The following is a 19,709-nucleotide window of genomic DNA, read 5'->3' as shown; positions in this document are numbered from 1 at the left end:
AACTCATAGAATTAGAATTCTTAGGATTCCATAGCATTGAGCCAGGGTAATTAAATTGGTGTCAAGAGGCCCCACCTACACTGCCATATTATCCAGATTATCAAAACAGATAATCCACATTATCTGCTTTGAAGTGGATTATATGAGTCATATATTTTATTTATTTATTTATTTATTTTTCAAACTTATATGCCGCCACTCCCCTAGGGCTCGGAGCGGCTTACAAGAACCGACTAAAATCAACAATTTAAAAAACATTTAAAAAACATCTTTAAAAAAAAATAAATCTTAAAAACATCCTAAAAGCACCTTTTAAAATATCAGCAACAGAACTCAAAAGCCTGCCGAAACAGGTGTGTCTTACATGCCCTGCGGAAGGCCAACAAGTCCCGCAAGGCACGGACTTCAGGTGGCAAGGTGTTCCACAGAGATGGCGCCACTACTGAAAAGGCTCTGCGTCTAGTTGCAGTTAGACGCAAGGTCTTAAAACTGGGGACTTCCAGCAGGTCTTGGTCCTCAGAACGGAGGGATCTCTGGGGTTTGTAGGGGGTGAGGCGGTCCCTCAGGTACATCGGCCCTGGACCATGTAAGGCCTTGAAGGTAAGCACCATCACTTTGAAAGTGATCCGGTGCTCAATTGGTAACCAGTGCAGCTGCCGTAAGATTGGTGTTATGTGGCATCTTATCGGGACTCCCGCAAGGAGCCGGGCAGCTGCATTTTGCACCAATTTGAGCTTCCGGATCACCGACACAGGAATGCCAATGTAAAGGGCATTACAGTAATCCAGTCTCGAGATGACTGTAGCCTGGATCACTGTAGCCAGGTTGTCCCTAGATAGATAGGGGGCTAGCCGTCTAGCCTGCCGAAGATGAAAAAAGGCAGTTTTGGTAACGGTGGAGACCTGGGCCTCCATCGTCAATGAAGGGTCCAAGAGGATATAATCAAGTTCAAGCAGATAATCTGGATTTTATATAGCAGAGTAGAGAGGGCCTGAGGCTCCTTCCACACTGCCCCTAAATCCCAGGATCTGATCCCAGATTTTCTACTTATCCCATACATTAATTTTATGTTTAGATTTGAGCTCCATCTACAAAATATCTCGTTATGTAAATGCAGATATTAAAAAAATTCAAAGATTCCAAATCTAAAACACATTTGATCCCAAATATTTCCAATAAGGTATACTCAGCCTGTCATAGCATTTACTATTACTTTTGTTTCCTTTTCTTTCAAAGTATCTTCTATAATGTCAAACGATTTGTCCAACTAGCCCAGTATATTGTCTGCTATAGCAACAGCTCTTCAGTGTCTCAGGTGAAAGGCTTTCTAAAGCTGCTGCTACATTCTCCATTTTTATTGGTGGCAGCCCATGTTGCACCTGGGAGTTCTCATACAGAACAATGTATTTTTCTAATACAGTAGAGTCTCACTAATACAAGCTAAACGGGCCAGCAGAAGCTTGGATAAGCGAATATCTTGGATTATAAGGACTGATCAAGGAAAAGCCTATTAAACATCAAATTAGGTTATGATTTTACAAATTAAGCACCAAAACTTCATGTTATACAACAAATTTGACAGAAAAAGTAGTTCAATACGCAGTAATGTTATGTTGTAATTACTGTATTTACGAATTTAGCACCAAAATATCACGATATATTGGAAAGATTGACTACAAAAATGGCTTGGATTATCCAGAGGCTTGGACAAGCGAGGCTTGGATTAGTGAGACTCTACTGTAGCTATTATTATGATATTTATTTACATCCCACTTTTTATCTCCGTATGGAGACTCAAAGTGGCTCACAACTAAAATCATTGCAATACAACTTGAAATATACAAGTATTAAAACAGTATTAAACATTAATAGCATACAAAATCACAGCAGCGCCTGATGATCTTAAAAACCTTCTTCTTTAAAAGCCTGCCTGAATAAAAAGGTTTTAACCTACTTCCCAAAGCACTTCTGGGAGGGGATCATTCTGGCTTCCCTTGGCAGGGACTTCCAGAGTCAAGGGGCAGCCACTGAGAAGGAAGACCCTTGTTCCCACCAATAGAGCTTGAGATGGAAGTGGTACCGAGAGAAGGGGCTCTCTTGAAAATCTCAGGGCCTGGGCAGGTTCGTACAAGGGGATGCAGTCAGCCAAATAGCCTGAACCTGAACTGTCTAGGGCAGTGGCGCAGGCTGGAGAGCAGCTGCAATGAGTCACTGCAATGAATCACTCTGACCAGGAGGTCATGAGTTCGAGGCCCGCTCGGAGCCATGTTTGTCTTGTCTTTGTTCTATGTTAAAAGGCATTGAATGTTTGCCTATATGTGTAATGTGATCCGCCCTGGGTCCCCTTCGGGGTGAGAAGGGCGGAATATAAATACTGTAAATAAATAAACCTGTAGGTCTCCAGGTATTTTGACCTGCAACTCCTAGAAATCCCAGCCAGTTTGCCAGCTTTTAGGATTTCTGGGAGTTTAAGGCCAAAACATCTGGGGACCCACAGGTTGAGAACCACTGGTCTAGGGCTTTAAAGGTCATAACCAGCACTTTGAATTGTGCCTTGAAACAGACTGGCAGCCAGTGGAGCTGCTGCAACCGGGGGGGGGGGGGGGGGGGGGGTTGTCCGCTCCTTGTAGCCAGCCCCATTGTGCAACCCGGCTGAAGTTTCCGAGCACATCTTCAGAGGCAGCTCCACATATAGCGCGTTACAGTAATCCAGACGGGACATAATAATAGCATGTTGGCAGCAATGAACAATTTCTCTGCTGCCCTCATTGCCATGGAGTAGGCTTTGAAATGTGCTCTAGTCCGTGCTTGGTCAGATTCGCTTCTAGTTCTCCACCAACGTTGCTTTAGTCTCTGTCTCACTTATTTCATCGCTGCCAACTCCTTGTAAAACAAAGGGTCTGGTTTGGCTCTTCTCCGTGAGAGGAGGACGTTCTGGAGCAATTGTGTCCATCCCCCTGGCCATTTCCCCATTCCAGAGGTCAGCCAGAGCTTCTGCAGAATCGCCTGTCAAGGATCCATGAGCCTCCTGGGGCAGACCATCTTAATCAGTCCCTCACCCTGAGAAGGTGTGGAGTCCCAGCGAATCTAAACCTGACCTATGGTGAGAGCATGGCTTGAGGGCAGGAAGGCAACACCAGTAAAGCTAGAACAGACCCCCAGTAGAATTTCAGAGCTGTTGAACTGTTGTTTTAAACATGCCTGTGTATAATTATACCAGCAACATTTTACAAACTGTAATGGCCAAGATCTTGATTACATGAAAAGCAACTACCTGTACAATGGTGAGCCAAATATAACAGGAGTAGAAAGGCATAAAATCAGAAACCCAACCCACCAGTCCTTTTAAAGTTGTGTAATGACCTTGATTATCTTTTGCTATGTAGAATTTGTCTGGAATCCTGATGGTACACTACTATAGCAACTGCATACTTTCTAGGGGTGTGTAGCATCTTCAAACAAAATACATAACACCACCTCTGTGCAGGGGTTTTCTCCAGTGTCTTTCTTCCATTACAGCTGATTTGCAGCCTTTTTTCTCCTGCTGCCAACACCTAATAAGATTCCAACCCTCGTCTCAGATCGTGATATCAGAATGTTATTCATTTCTGTTATTGTTGTCATTTGAATTTGTAAGCTGCCTTGTTCCCAGTCTTGGGGAAAAAAAGAAGGTACAAATAACATTACTTTTCAGCTGTGGCATAATGATGTTCTTTATTGGTCTCGCTTTACATCCTTGGCTGACACTGTTGAGTCTACAAACTTGAAATGTTGCACGATCATAACATGGCCATATGTAATTCCAGGCTAAGTGTGTGGTGGCTACATTCAAAAGTTACCTGTGTTCTGCTACAATATTTAGCTGTCTTAGTCTGTTGCAGGGAAAACATTTAAATCTTGTGGCACCTTTGATGACTATTGAAGTGATTACCAACTACAAAAACTGTCTGAAAACTACTATGATGGAAGGATAGGACTTTGTGTCTGATGAATTAATCTGTAAAAAATAGCTATGATAGTCTTTTGCAGTATTAAATAGAAGGGAGGGAATGAAACAAAATGCTCTTTGGATTCTTCTCTTGGTCTGCTGCTCTTTTGTGGCATTGTTTTAACTGAGTTATTAAATTTGAAGAAAATGCCTCTAAAGATGTCAAAGACAGAACGCCACAAGATAAAAGATAACAGAGTTTATTGGAGTTACAGAACTCAAAATGCCCGTAAAAGACAAGGGCTAGGCAAACACTGGCCTTAAAAGTAAAAAGAGGCAAGAAAAACGTTCAAAAGATAAACCGGATTAAACCGGAGTTTAATCCGGGTAAAATCAAAACAGCTTGCTTCAGCCTGGGAATAAACAAAACAGAAGCTGGTGAACAAAGAGTTCAAAGGAATGCAACTAATTGGCAGCAGATGCTTCTCTGCTGCCAAAAGCTATGTTTGAGTAACTTTAAAGGTTACTCCTCCACACAGCAGGCAGATTCCCGATACAAACACAGCAGACGAGGGCATAAGCAGTCAGCGAGGTCCCAATCCGTTCCGAAGGTCGTAAGGTAGATGCAGACGTTTATAGTTCACCAGTTCCAACACAGGTAGGAGAATCCGAGGCCGTAGTCAAGCAGTCCGTATGTCCAGTACAAGCAGATGGCGTCCGTCAAGAAGACGACAGAAGGTCAAAGCTATTAAGATTAAGCAGAGGTTGCACAACAAAACCCCACACAATTCCTCCCGCCGTCTGAGCCCAATGTCCAGGATAACTTACGTAGTCAGCAAACGAATCACACCCGTCTTCAGGAAAACTTCCCACACAGATCCCAAGCGTTCGTCCAGATTACCTTGCCCAACGCAATTTGCTATTGCTCCCAAACCCCATTTTATGCCAGTTACAAGTCCTCATCACTATCAGCTGCCCTCCTTAGCCCGGGCGTTTCCTCATCACTTTCCTCATCACTTTCCTCATCAGAACTGGAAACCCTTTGACTACGCCCCACAGCATCCCCAGCTGTGGATCCCGTCCCATCCCTCCAGCTTATCCATGGGTCTAATCCTGAAGGTCCCCAATCGCCTTCCATACTATCATTGCCAGTGGCACCCAAATCCTCCCTTACACGAGTCCATTCCATGTCATCCTCTTCCGAGCTAACCATCTCTTCCTCCATTCTCTCAGTAAACCCTTCAAAAGAATCCTCGTCAGATGGTTCTGCAAAGATATCTCGCAGCCGCTTTCTTTCTCGCTCCTCGAGAGTATCTGACTCTCGAGGAGTCTTACGCCCACGTCTCCCAGTAGCAGAGCCATGAGGCTCAACCATAACACAAGATGTGATAAATCCACATGAGTTAGTGCTCATCACAACAACCCTTTTGACTTATTTTTGACATCATCTTTCCCCAGGATAGAAGAGGGGCCAGTATCTCAGCTGAGACTACAAGTGAGACAGCTACAGCCTCAACACTTTCTTCTCAGTATGATCCAGAGATCATCATTGTTGGGTCTGGTGTGCTTGGTTCTGCTTTGGCAGCAGTGCTTGCAAGAGATGGAAGAAAAGTGGCCATCATTGAGAGGGATATGAAAGAACCTGACAGGATAGTTGGAGAACTGTTACAGCCTGGGGGATGTAATGCTCTGAAAGACCTGGGCCTAGAAGGTATGTTACTGTCAATAAAGCAGAAATCTTTGATTCATTTATTTTGTGCCTTTTGCCTCACTTTTAAAAATATAGTGCACAATCGGAACTCTTTTCTATTTCTACTTTTTTTGGGGTGTGTGTGTGTGTGTGTGTGTGTGCTTTTTTTTCCTGGTACTACTTTCTACTTTTTAAAAAACTTATATGTTGTTTGTGAGGGCTGACTTACAGTCCGAATTGCCTGTACAACTTAACCTCTATTCTTCCTCCTAATTGATATTCATGTTGGGGAAAGAAAAAAGGACACACACACACACAGAACACAACAAATCATGGAAGGCTTCTATGTCCACAAGTGAAGAAATAGAATGTGACTCGGAAGGTTCATAGAATCACAGAATATGAAGGACATAAAGGACAATTAAGCCCAACCAGCTATTTGCATTTGAACTATTTGTGATAGGTATCCCTCTATCCGAGGTCATGGTGGCACAGTGTGTTAAAACGCTGAGCTGCTGAACTTGTGGACCAAAAGGTCCCAGGTTCAAATCCTGGGAGTGGAATGAGCGCCTGCTGTTAGCCCCAGCTCCTGCCAGCCTAGCAGTTCAAAAACATGCAAATGTGAGTAGATCAATAGGTACCGCTCCGGTGGGAAGGTAACAGCACTCCATGCAGTCATGCTAGCCACATGACCTGGAGATGTCTATGGACAACGCCGGCTCTTCGGCTTAGAAATGGAGATGAGCACCAACCCCCAGAGTCAGACACGACTGGACTTAACGTCAGGGGAAACCTTTACCTTTTATCCCTCTATCCTCTGTCTGAAAATTTTCATAGGAGAGTATACTACTTTCTGAGCTATTCTATTCCCCTGTCAAACAGCTCTTGTTGACTTAATCCCAAATCCCCATGAGATAAATACTATCTCTTTTGAAGTTTTAGGCTCAAGCATATGTGTGCAGCCTATATTATTTGTTGTAACTTTCCAGACCATCCACTGATGTTCTTAGATTGCAGTGTAGGTGTAAGGCCTTTCTCTGGGCCAATCCCAGACTTCCCATATATTGCTTAGTACTGGATTGAGGAAATTACTAGAAAGGTTCACTGCTTTGTTTTAAAGCAATATACATTTGTGAGATCAGGGGAATTAAGGTTTTGTGAATCAACAGAATGTAGTCAATAGATGTGTGGGGCACATTGGCCATTTTCACAATTTTAAAAAAGTTTTTTAAAAGTGGGGCCCAAATAACCCATCCCAATGTTAGATATATGAAAGGGGGGCAATTTCACTGTATTTGTTCCCTGGACTCCTGTTGGGTCAGAAGACACCCTTTTTTAAGGACAGGAAACCTACTATAGAGTAAAGTGGATTCAGTTTGTGGTTCAAATATCTGTCTAGTAGAAAACATACTGGGAGTTCCTGGAGGGATCTTAAAACAGCTTGGGGGTCTAATGTAGCCCAAGGGCCATAAACCTGCAGCAGGTCATAATTGAGCTATATGCCTTTCCACTTATTCAATTTCTCAATTTCATTGAATTTAATAAATGAAACTTGTCTGGTTGCATGAATTCTGCCTCATAAACTACTGTATATACTTGTGTATAAGTTAACCTCCTATATAAATTAAGTGCAGGTTTTGCTCCCTGAAGCAAGACATTCATACTATCTATGGGAGTGTCAGCCCTATTTTATCTGTCTCTTTGTGAACCGTGTTCTTTATTTTTTAAAAAAATATAGAAATACTTTAATATTATTTTTGATACCAACACAGAATAATAAGCATAAACATATTACCATATGATGAAAACAGTGTATCCAAAACAAACAAACATAAAGAGAGAATGAATCATGGTACAAGTATATTTTTCTTTTTCTTCTTTTTCATCAAATAATCCCAAGTTTTCATTTTTCCAAATGTTAAAGTATCAGGGATCCCATAGGTAAAGTCCCATTTCATCATAGCATGCATATTTTCTGTGTTCTTTATCCTTTCTTTTACCAAGATACTGATCCTTATTTTGCAGAAGCAGTAGAAGGAATCGACTGCCACACAATAAATGGTTACATGGTGCATGATCCTCAAAGCAAAACAGAGGTTGAAATTCCTTATCCATCTACACCAGATGGCCGAATACAAAGTGGAAAAGCATTTCATCATGGGCGTTTCATTATGGGCCTTCGAAAGGCAGCCATGGCAGAACCCAAGTAAGAATGGCTTTCTTAAAATAATGAGCATCAATATGATGGTGGCAAGTTAGTATTATAGGACCAAGATATCTGCTGCTTCATGGAATGCTAAAATGGTGGCAGAAATCTCTGTACACTATCATGTAATGGTTTCTGCCACTATTTTGGTACTCGGAAGGAGGTTTTTCTTGCGTATATACTTGAGTATAAGACAACCCTAATATAAGCCGAGGCACCTAATTTTACCACAAAAAACTGGGGAAACTTATTGACTCGAGTATAAGCCAAGGGTGGGAAATACAGCAGCTACTAGTAAATTTCAAAATGAAAACAGATCCCAATGAAATTATATTGAGGCATCAGTAGGTTAAAGGTTTTTGAATATTTACCGTATTTCAAAGAAAAACAGTAAACTTGCTTTGTAAGTGGAAATGTAGGGTCAACAAAAACAATATGTTATTAACAATAACTTTAATAATAATAATAATAATAACAACAACTTCATTTCTACCCTGCCCTATTTCCCCATGAGGACTCGGGCCAGCTTCGAACATAGTAATAGGCAAACATTCAATGCCTACATAAACAATGCAGAGCTAGATATAGATCTATAATTATATATACTAATTTCACAAATGCATTTCCCCCTGAAACATTTGCAAATCTCTCTATATATGTGCATTTCCCTCCTGCAATATTTGCAAACCCTATATATTTATGTTTATAACTATCTAGAAATCTCTCTCTCTCTCTCTCTCTCTGTGCATTTCCCCTGCAATATTTGCAAGCCCTGTATTCATATATGTCTATCTAGACATCTCTTTATATATGTAGCAGAGATTAACAAATATTTCAGGGGATAATGCTTTTATAAGATTAATGGATCTATATATATATTCTTCCCAACTTGCAAGGGCTTCTTTCCCCTTTAAAAACATTCCCTTGGTGAAGAGTGAGGGAGGCTTTGGAAAAGTAAACAGATAAGGGAGGGTAAAATGAGAGATAAATATATTATATATTGCATGCAGCGGCCTCCAGGCACTGCTGCTGGCTTGACCTTGACCCGATTATAAGCCGGGGGAGTCTTTTTCAGCTCATAAAAAGGGCTGAAAAATTCGGCTTATCTTCGCGTATATACGGTAATCTTGGCAGACTTGTAGGTAAAGGTAAAGATAAAGGTTTTCCCCTGACATTAAGTCTAGTTGTGGCCAACTCTGGGGATTGGTGCTCAATTCCATTTCTAAGCCAAAGAGCCGGTGTTGTCCGTAACACCTCCAAGGTCTGCTTGAGTGATATCATTATGGGATATGAACCAAAGTATTTTGAGTATATGCATATATAATTATTTGAAAATGTGCTTTTTTACAGCACAAAATTCATTGAAGGGACAGTAATACAGTTACTTGAAGAAGATGACTGCGTTATTGGAGTTCTGTATAAAGACAAGGAAACTGGAGACACAAAGGTAAAGCTCAAGATTTTCTAGAGAACTGGTCAAATTTTCTATCTTTTCCTGACCTAGTCTTATTCCGGGTTAAGATATGACTTTATTAAAATAGACTTCTCTCTGAGGAACATTTAATTTAACTAATCAAAACAAAGTTTCCTGCAGATGCGCCTTGACTTTCTTTTCTCCCTTATGTAGTACCGCTAGGAGCAGGCTGCCCAAGTACTGCATGTTATTCATTTGTTTTAGCCACCTTTCAGAACTAACTCAATAAGTTCTGTGATAAAAAATTAAATTGCTAAATTGCCATGCCCATTCTCATTGCAATACAACTGTTGGTTTTCAGTTTTATCTATTTATCTGTCTACTTGCATGAGACTTAGAGTTAAGAGATATGCTTAAATGCTATTGTCTTGCTAAATAAGCATACCATTTATTAAGCATGAGGGTTACATATTTTATACTGAATTACTCATCTTCAAATTAATTAAAATCCATTTTATAGCATCCCTCACTTAGGCTTACAGCTGTGATCAAATTATGAATGTGTATGAATTCATTTTCCAAAATATGTCTCAGTTCCTCATATTGTAGCTTTATCATGCTTAGTTAAAAATGTACATAAATGGAATAGATTTTGGAAGATAGCCCCTTAGTAGAAAATAGCCCCTTAGTAGCCAAATAGCCCCTTAGTAGAAAACAATGGTCTATTTATTGCTGCAATCTTTGAATTAATGCACCGTTTGGTTGTAACAGTCAATAAGCATGTGTTCTTGACAGACATGTTCAGATTTCTGCAAGTCTTTCAACAAGCAGGGTTAGTAACTTTAGGTTAGACTGAAATCAGATTTGATGCCCCTAAAATCAAGTACAATATGAATATATGACAAAGGATGTCACCTTTTCAGGAACTACATGTATTTTAACTGACTGGTATGCAAGTTTTAATTATAGTCATGCATATACTCAGAATATATCAGAAGGTCACCATCCTGATGCATTGGGTCGGTGCAACAAATGGCATGAATTGGGGTTTTAGACTCACAGTACTGCAACTGGAAGAATAGTAATATTTTTCTGTCAGGGCTGCTTCTCATATGTGTATATATATATATACCATGTTTCATTCATTTATATACAGTAGAACCTCTGTAATTTGAGTTAAACGGGCGGACCTCATCTCTGTTTACCCGGATAATTCAGATTACCAGGCCCAGGTGCCCGCTGAAGGGAAGCGTTTCCTCCCTTCGGCGGGCATTTGGGCCTTTAGAGAAGCTTGAAGCACGCTTCCCTGGGTCCAAGCGCCCTCCTTTTGGCGGGCGCTTGGACCCAGAGAAGCGGGAAGCGGCATGCTTTGCGCTTCCCTGGGTCCAGGCACCCGCCGAACGGAAAGGTTTCCTCTCCCTTTGGCGGCCGCTTGGACCCAGGGAAGCGGGAAGCGGCACGCTTTGTGCTTCCCTGGGTTCAAGCGCCCGCCGAACGGAGAGAAAACTTCTCCCTTCGGCGGGTGTTTGGGCCAGCTAGCGAGTGGGTGAAGGGGGAGGGCCGCAAAGGCCCTCCCCCTTTGCCCGCCCACCCTTGCCTCAGCTCCTTCGTCACACCGGGGGCCGGCAGCACCGGCGCCCGGCGTGGCGAAGGAGCCAGCCGTGCGTGTTGCTAGGTAGATAGCAAGCTACCTAGTAACATGTACGGGGCGCTCGCCCCTTGGGAGGCGCCCCGTGTGTGTTGCTAGGTCAACAGCAAGCTACCTAGCAACACGCACTGAGTGCTCGCCCCTTGGGAGGTGCCCTCTGCATGTTGCTAGGTAGATAGCAAGCTACCTAGCAACACGCATGGGGCGCTCGCCCCTTGGGAGGTGCCCCGTGCGTGTTTCTACGTAGCTTGCTATCTACCTAGCAACACACACACCTAGCCAGCCAGCGAGCAGGTGAACGGGGAGTGCCTTTGCGGCCCTCCCTGCTCACCCGCTCGGATTGCACGGAGGCTCGGACCAGCGGGGCTTGGACCAGCGGGGTTTTACTCTGTGTGTGTGTGTGTGTGTGTGTGTGTAAACATGGTAAATTGCTGCTCAGAAATTTCTCTAAACATACTTTTGAATATGCTACCAAGCTTTTAAAATAGTGTAGAAAACTTTAGTTGATCTGGGATATTTTCCAGACATGCTCCATGGTGCTAATTGACAGTTATTTTTGTTGTTCCAATCATTTTTTTTATTATAGGAGCTCCACGCACCTCTTACTTTTGTGGCTGATGGCCTCTTTTCCAAGTTTAGGAAAAATTTCGTCTCCAGCAAAGTTAGAGTTCGATCTCATTTTGTAGGATGCATTTTGAAGGTAAGCATTTCCTTAAATCGATAATTGCACCATTTTCCAGTTTGGGTGGTTAAAGTAGATAGATAAATCGGAATGCCTGTTTTAGAGCAGTCCTATTTAAACTGGTGATATTTCTGGCATTTTTAGAAAGGTTTTACATGCTCTAATAGTACTTACTTATCCTCACAACAGCCACTGTTGCTGTCTACATACGTACACTTAGGAAAACGTGCTTTTGTGTTAGTATGTCACAGAGTGCTATTCAATATGGCAGATTGGGGATTGCAAAAAGTTAGTTGTATAGCACCTTTCATTTTTTTTCCATTTTTTAAAGAATTCACCTCAGTTTAAAGCCAACTATGCTGAACTGGTTATGGGAAATCCTAGTCCAGTACTTGTCTACCAGATTTCTTCTAACGAAACCCGGGTCCTTGTTGACATTCAAGGTGAAATGCCAAAGAACCTTAAAGAATATATGATTGAGAAAGTTTATCCACAGCTACCAGGTAAGAATATGTGCATGAAATGGCAGTACAGTACTGTGGAATTATTTATTTATTTATTTATTTCCAACATTTATATCCCGCCCTTCTCACCCAAAGGGACTCAGGGCATCGTAGACAACTGGCAACAATTCGATGCCGATACATAAATAAACATAACAGTAAATAAAATCCATTGCAAACAATTAATACAATATAAAAATATAAAAACATACTATTAAAATCCATTCATCTGATATCCTCGTGCTTTAGCCATAAATCAGTCCAGGTTGTCTTTATCAATTGTTCATCAAAGGCCTGGGCACATAGCCATGTTTTTAAGGCATTTCTAAAACTCAAAAGGGTTGGGGCTTGTCTTATATCTCTGGGGAGGGTGTTCCACAGCCGAGGAGTCACGACCGGGAAGGGCCTGTGCTGAATTATGTGCTGAATTATCTGCTGAAATGCAAATATATAACGAATGGGGAGAGGTATAAGAATGGATATAGAACAGGGACATTTTTAACATCTTACATCTTGGTTTTCCATTGCTGTCTAATTTTCTATGATGTTAAAAGAGATAAGAGAAAGAAAAAAAGAAAACATTTATTTTCCAATCTAAAACTGAAGAATGGAAAAGCAGGTATATAGTGTTTTGAAACAAGGAGATAGAAATGTTGAGAAATGGAAAATATAAATCCCTAACTAATGCTTTCTTCCCTGTCTCTGCTGTCCTCTTCATAATAAAAAAATCTATTCTTTTTGTCATATAACTTCTTATCAAAACGGTTAACAGCTCCCAATCTTTTTTGAAAGTATTTGCATCCTGATTCTGTAGCCATCTGGACAGCGTGTCCATTTTGGAGAGTTCCATGAGCTTCATATTTCATTCTTCCACTGTTGACATTGTCTGTTGTCTCTAATATTTTACAAATAATATCCTGGCTGCTGATACCATGTGTTGAAAAATTCTCTCATCTTCTTTTGAAATTTCTTTATGAATGAAACCTAACAGAGAGATTCTAATAATTTTGGCTCTAAATAATTTTGATGTTTAATATATTTTTCTTTATTTTGTGCATTCTTGTCCAATATTTTTTCGTTTGTGGGCATAGGCACCACATATGGTAAAAGGAGCCAACCGCTGCATTACATTTCCAACAAATATTCTTTCTCTTAGTTTGGATTTTAGCTAGTTGTTTTGGCGTCATATACCATTATCTTATAAAAATTCTCATGGAGGCCATAGTTGTGAGTGAATATTATCCCCCTTCTCCACATGTATTCCAATGTACTCATTTCAATATTATGCCCAATGTTTTGTGCCCATTTAATCATGTGGTCTTTTACTTGACCTTCCTCTGTGTGTGTGTGTTTTTTAGTAATACTTTGTAGATTCTAGCAATCGGTTTGTTTTTTCTTTGCAGTTGTAGATCTAATTCTGTATGTGCTTCTTGAATACCCACATTTTTGTTTTGTTGCCATCTCTGATGAATTTGAAAATATTGGAAGCAGGAGATTGAGATTTGGGATTTTTGAAATATATTTCAAACTTTGTTTAATCCATGTTCTAAAAAGATTATTTCTTATCATATGTTCTTTAAAATTAGTGTCCATTTGTTCTTCTCTGTATAATGAATAGGTGTGCCACCCAAATTTCAAATTATATCCTTTCAGCATTAGTAGTTTTTTTGTTTTCTAAGGTGATCCACTCTTTAACCCAAGATAGCGCTGCAGCTTCAATTTGTGACAAAGTTGTGTGATTTTATTTTCCAACATTGTGAGGTTGGGCAGACTGCCAAGCACTCTTGGTCTCAATTTCTCATTGATAAACAGCCAGTACTCATGTTTTTAATTACTCCTTTCTTGGAAATAAACAAGTTTAAATATTATTTGGAGACAATAGACCTTTTGCCCTTTTCACTCTTTGAACAGCAGTTTGATCCATGAATGAGGCCACATTCCAAGTGAGGTACAGACAAGCAAATCAATTTTCAATTCAATGAATTTATCAAAGAAGCCTCCGGTGGCGAAGTCAGTTAAAGCCTTGTGACTTGAAGGTTAGGTTGCTGACCTGAAGACTGCCAGGTTCAAATCCCACCTGGGGAGAGCGCGGATGAGCTCCCTCTATCAGTTCCAGCTCCATGCAGGACATGAGAGAAGCCACCCACAAGGATGGTAAAAACATCAAAACAAAGGGCCAATTTTCTCACACCAAAAGTGACTTGCAGTTTCTCAAGTTGCTCCTGACACAATAAATAAATAAATAAATAAATAATCAAAGAATGAGGCAGAAAGATGTTCAGGAAGGGGTGATGTTTTTTTTATAATGAAACCAATCAAGATACCACTAATTAAATAAACTTATCAGAATCCCAGGGATAACTCACTGAGGTAATTTTCAGCTGAAGAACAGCTTTATATAATCAGACACATTGTTAGACCTTGGACAGTTTAGTCAACCTCAGATAGTTTGCAGTAAAGAACTGCAGCATAAAACTTAGGTGGTTTTGCATAATGACTTAATTTGATGAGACTCTGGGAGAATTTTAGTTTAGAGCCAACCAAGTCATTCAGCTTAATTTGATTTTTGGCTTTTCAAGGCTTCTTGCCTTGTATGTTGCCTGCTAAAACCTGCAAAATAACCAGTGAATAACTGTAGTTTGGGACAACTTTCATTTAGGCTGGACAAATATGATATGTATGTCTTTGTTCATTTATATAGATTTACAGGATTTATATCCGAATCTTCAGTTCCAAAATGTTAATTTGGCATTTTAAAATTGTATCAATTCTTGTTTCTGTGTGGTTGCAAACACACCCTTTTACATTTCTTGATAGCTTTATCTGTGATATGGCCTTAAAATATTTGTCATAGTCATACTATCCATAGGTGTATATCATTTGGGAGGGGATAATAACTTAGAAAGAAAGAAAGCCAATTAACTATTCTCAGGTAATACTCATCCAGAAATCAACCTCTGCTTTGCCTGAGATATGGGGATGGGCCACCAAGCCATCTTCTCTCATGCCATTGGAAGCTAATGGTGGCTCTGAATCAGTATTGGCAAAGTACGACCCTCCAAATGCTGTTGTATTATTGTTTCCAATATCCATTACTGTTAGCTAGGTTGGCTTGAGCTGATCAGAGTTGCAGTCTGACAATATTTGGAAGATCCATCTCTATTCTAGGTGGTTTATCTTCTGAGTCTTGATCAAAAGATAATTTTTTTTGTTTCTTTGTTTGTTTTGCAGAGCATCTGCAGGAACCTTTCCTAATAGCTGTACAGAATGATCGCTTGAGGTCTATGCCTGCAAGCTTCTTGCCTCCTACACCTGTGAACAAAGCAGGTCTGTGAGCCAAAAATGGACATTAAAATTTGGAGACTTAAGAACCAACTTCTTGAAAGGTTTTGGCATGTCCAGTGGGATTTTTATTATTATTTTTCTTTGAAGAACCGAGAATACTATTATTCCCATGCCATACCATTCATGCAGTTATGAAACCTACATGGTCTGTAATGTGTGATTTCACTTTTCCTGCAATATCAGAGCAGAGATGGGGAAACATACACTCTCTGCTCCTTTTACAGTCACTGAAACCTTCATTGAACATCACCTTGAAGTTTCCCTAGATTAAAAGGAGAGTTGAAATTCCTTGTAGGATTAGCGATTTCTTGTATAAAAAGGTTCAAGGCCTCTGCATGTTATTTTGGAGCCATTCTGCCCACAACAGCCACTTTAGGGCAGTATGGCCTCTAAGGTCAAGACAGTGGAAATTGGCACTGCCATCACCTATATTGACTTCACAAGGATGCATATCCTCACATGATGATAGCACAATGTCTGAAGGCAGTGTTCTCAGTCCTCATTCTGAGTGTTCCTGTGAAAGATGAACAGTTAAGGAAGTTGGCAGGGAAAAATCATCTCATTTGAAATATGGTGTTGAAGAAGAGTTCTATAGACAACATGAATGGCCACAAAGTCAAATGTCATATATACTCATGTATACGTCTGCCTCATGTATAAGTCAAAGGCAGATGCTGTCCAAGATTAAGGATTTTTATATGCCAAGTGGATAAGTTAAGGGGAAAGCACTATTGCTACCTCAGAGGGACAGCCACTTTTGTCTATCACCACCATTTCCCCACCCAGGCATTCAAAATGGTCAGAAGGGTGTGGTTGCAGAGAGAATAGTGTGAGCTGGTGCTCCTTTCAAGTTCTCTCAGGATAGGCTTTTTGCCTTTTGTCACTATTCAGAGAAAAAAAAAGAATTAAGGTACAGTACTCATATAGACCCATGGATAAGTCGACCCATGCTTTTGTGGTTGATTGTTTGACTAAAACTTCTAGACTTATACATGCAAAAATAATGTAGGTTGACTGTTGAGCAAATGGCACCTAGTTAAAATGAATAAACGGATGCTGTCGTACTTTGGACACATGATAACTCAATTGACAGACCCAGTCTTTTAAACTTGAACATGCCCATCTGTATTTTATAATGTGTTTTATGAATGTCCGATGTAAATAATTTTTAATTGATTTATAGTGTATTGTACAATTTTTATATGTGCGTTTTATTGTAAGCCGCCCTGAGTCCCCTGTTGGGTGAGAAGGGCGGGATATAAATATTGTAATAAATAAATAAGATGACATGAACTGCTAGAAAAGGACAATAATACTGGCAAATAAGACAGTATGAAAATAAGAAGGCAGACAGCAAATGTGTTGTGACTAATTAAAGGAAGCTACGTCTCTGTAAGACTTGAACTGGGCTTCAAATAACAGGGTGTTTTTGGAGCTCTCTTATTCATAGGGTTGTACTAAATTGAAGCCAAATGACAGCAGTTAATAACAACTATGGGAACTGCTCCACTCCTACTGGAATGTATGGGTAGTATATGTCACCAGTCCCTCCATTCTTCTTTTCCCCTCAATAATATTTTTATTAATTTTGAAAGAAAAGTAGCAGTATTAGGCTGGAAATTTTAGCTCAACTGCATAAATTTGGCTTAGTTCTGTAGATGTTATTGAAACTGAGATGGCGGAATTGCCTGTGCTTGTCATGGTGAAAATGAAGTCCAGTGTGTGCACAACCTGGCCAAAATTTGAATAGTAAGGCTCTTAGAATTAGAATTACAATATGTAATGCCTGTAGAGTTATGGCTGATTCATTTCCTTTCAGGAGTGATGCTTCTGGGAGATGCTTACAACATGAGGCACCCCCTAACAGGCGGAGGAATGAGTGTTGTATTTAATGACATCAAGATATGGAGGCACTTGCTGCAAGCTGTTCCAGATTTATATGAGGACTCTGCTGTTTTGCAGGTAGAACAGGTTTTTGGTTTTTCTTCCCAATGCTTTTTGCATTTTGGCTCCCTCTTCAGGTTTGATTACTTTTCACATTGCCTTAGGGAGTTGCTTAGTCATTTATTTTTATTTAAAAATTACTAAACTGCCCTACATCCGAAATCAATCCAAAATGCTATAATTTTTTAAAATAAAAACAACAATGACCAATGGTCATTCATAAAATGATAATCTTTACTTTTCTAAAAAAAAAAAAGAGGATATAATTCTGTGAATGATCACTGGGGATTATTATGGTGTCCCATAATACCATAATATTGATATTATGGTGGGAGTCTGCATAGGCTGGTGTTGGAATGGGAATCAATTAGTCCTGAAACTCAAGCTAATATTTCTTCAAGCAAAAGTGAAACTGAGAACAGGTTTTGAGCAGCAGCCAGTGCTGGAGAAAAGTACAATCAGAGACAGCGTATTAATATGAAGAAAAATAACGATAACTCTAAATTTAAAATTAAAACTGTTCTTGTAAGTCTATTAAGACTGGCAAAGGGCCTTTGGAGCTCAAACGCACGGACTAAACTTTTGGTCACCATTTTGAAAATTCACATCCCATACAGAGAAGTTGTGTAAGCTTTGAGGAAAGAAGTGATAGTCAGGTGTAGCCAAGCAGTTGAGTGGGCAGATGGCTTCTTTGATTGACATACAGGAAGTGTCAGCTTCTATTTTGCAATTTTCCCTGCTCATGGCAGTCACATATTCTGTTTGCTTCTTTTCTAAGGTACATGTGTGTTTCCCTTAGAAAAGGTTCATGCTGTCTTTAAATCTTGTTTGGGTCAGAAGCACATCCCCTTAGCAAGCAGGAAAGGAATACATCTAAGTCTTTTTGTTTAATCTAGCCCTTCTGGGATGTTTTTTGTTTCAAGTTCATGTAAAGGAGATTGGCAGAATAGAGCTGGTCTATAAAACAAAATAATAATCTGTGAAAAGAACAAATGTTTCAGGTGCTGAACAAAGCAGTCTAACTTTTCTTCTTTCTGTCTTGTCCTCTGAATGCCTTCTTCATTTCTTTCTCTCTTCTCTCAGCAATCCCAAAACCATGAATTTGCTTAACTTTAAGTCCTGCCATTTCAAAATCTAGGTCAATGAAGTCGGCATAGATCCTGTGATCTTGCAACCTTTTTCCTTCTAGTGAATATAACCTTTTGAGTTATTTTTCTCCATTGGGAGATTGATATTGAGCACATGAAACAAATATTAAATGTAGCCTCATTAACTAAATTATAATATTTCATATGTGCCCCCTCTATATATATGCCTCTAATAACATTTTTGAGCACACTGATTTATTTTTGAAACTTAGCTGTAATATTCCCTATTTCCTATTGCAATCACCTGTGTAGTTTTATTTTTATGCACCTGAAAGTAGATTTGTGTTTATACTAGAATCAATCTGGGTTGGTATCCTTTGACAGATGCAGAAGTAGATCAGCTTATTGCTCAAAGAGTCTTTCAGCGAATCATGCAGAAACATTGTGCCACACCTATTCTGTTTGCAAATCTGATGATAACGTTTGCACCTGTGGGAATTATGAATGTGTTGTATATAAAATGGGACTCACACCCAGTATCTGCTGTGAAACATTTACTGTTTACTCTTGCACATGTATGCCAAAATGTACTAGTTGAAGCTTATAGCAATTCATAGTGACAAAACTTCCAACATTAGTCATGCATTAAGGAACTTTTCATGTCAAATCCCTCTATTTGGGCATTTCTATAATAGTAATGGATTTCCAACAGTTTATGCAGGTCCCTCATGGTTTCTGTTATATCATGTATTTATTAATCATGATCTGTCAATCCCAGCTAAAACAGAACCCATGACATCAATGGAAATTCATGTCAGTTCCATGGACTCGATGCATCTTCTCTAGTTGGGACTAACTATGAATGTATATCTACGGATCTATCTCAAGGGGTGTTACTGTCAGGATTTGGAAATTATCTTGACATTTTCTAAGTGATAGTAGAGTTAATACCTCTGACCTAACCACCTGTAAAAGAGTTAAGGCACATATCTCCTGGACAATTGGTTTCGATCTCTTCGCACATCGCTACTTACCCTCCTGCAAGGTCCATTGGCATGAGCCAGGGATGTCCAGTCAGCCTTGGGACAATCTAGCACCCACAACAGTAGTAACACCTTATGCAAGGCTCAGAATGAGACCTCTTCAGATGTGGTTCTTGCGTGTCTTTGACACGCTGACCCAAAGCCAAAACATCTGTGTCTCTGTTCCGGCTCATGTCCGCCAGTCCCTACACTGGCGGTTGTCCTGGGACAATGTGTGC

General features: G+C 40.1%; 1 protein-coding gene across 2 annotated transcripts in view; it reads left to right on the top strand.

The window, feature by feature from the left end:
- Positions 1 to 19,709, top strand: part of sqle (squalene epoxidase) — a 32,484-nt gene that overhangs the window by 6,974 nt on the left and 5,801 nt on the right. For both annotated transcript variants that reach the window (XM_003219397.4, XM_008108217.3), the window contains exons 3-9: positions 5,387 to 5,639; positions 7,644 to 7,824; positions 9,175 to 9,271; positions 11,473 to 11,586; positions 11,900 to 12,071; positions 15,303 to 15,398; positions 17,236 to 17,378. In XM_003219397.4, coding sequence (XP_003219445.1) covers positions 5,387 to 5,639; positions 7,644 to 7,824; positions 9,175 to 9,271; positions 11,473 to 11,586; positions 11,900 to 12,071; positions 15,303 to 15,398; positions 17,236 to 17,378 — 1,056 coding nt within the window. The remainder of the gene's footprint in view (positions 1 to 5,386; positions 5,640 to 7,643; positions 7,825 to 9,174; positions 9,272 to 11,472; positions 11,587 to 11,899; positions 12,072 to 15,302; positions 15,399 to 17,235; positions 17,379 to 19,709) is intronic.

The sequence above is a fragment of the Anolis carolinensis genome, chromosome 4, assembly GCF_035594765.1.
Source record: "Anolis carolinensis isolate JA03-04 chromosome 4, rAnoCar3.1.pri, whole genome shotgun sequence".
Lineage (NCBI taxonomy): Eukaryota > Metazoa > Chordata > Lepidosauria > Squamata > Dactyloidae > Anolis > Anolis carolinensis.
The sequence above is the reverse complement of the archived record's forward strand: the minus strand, read 5'-3'. Positions and strand labels throughout refer to the sequence as shown.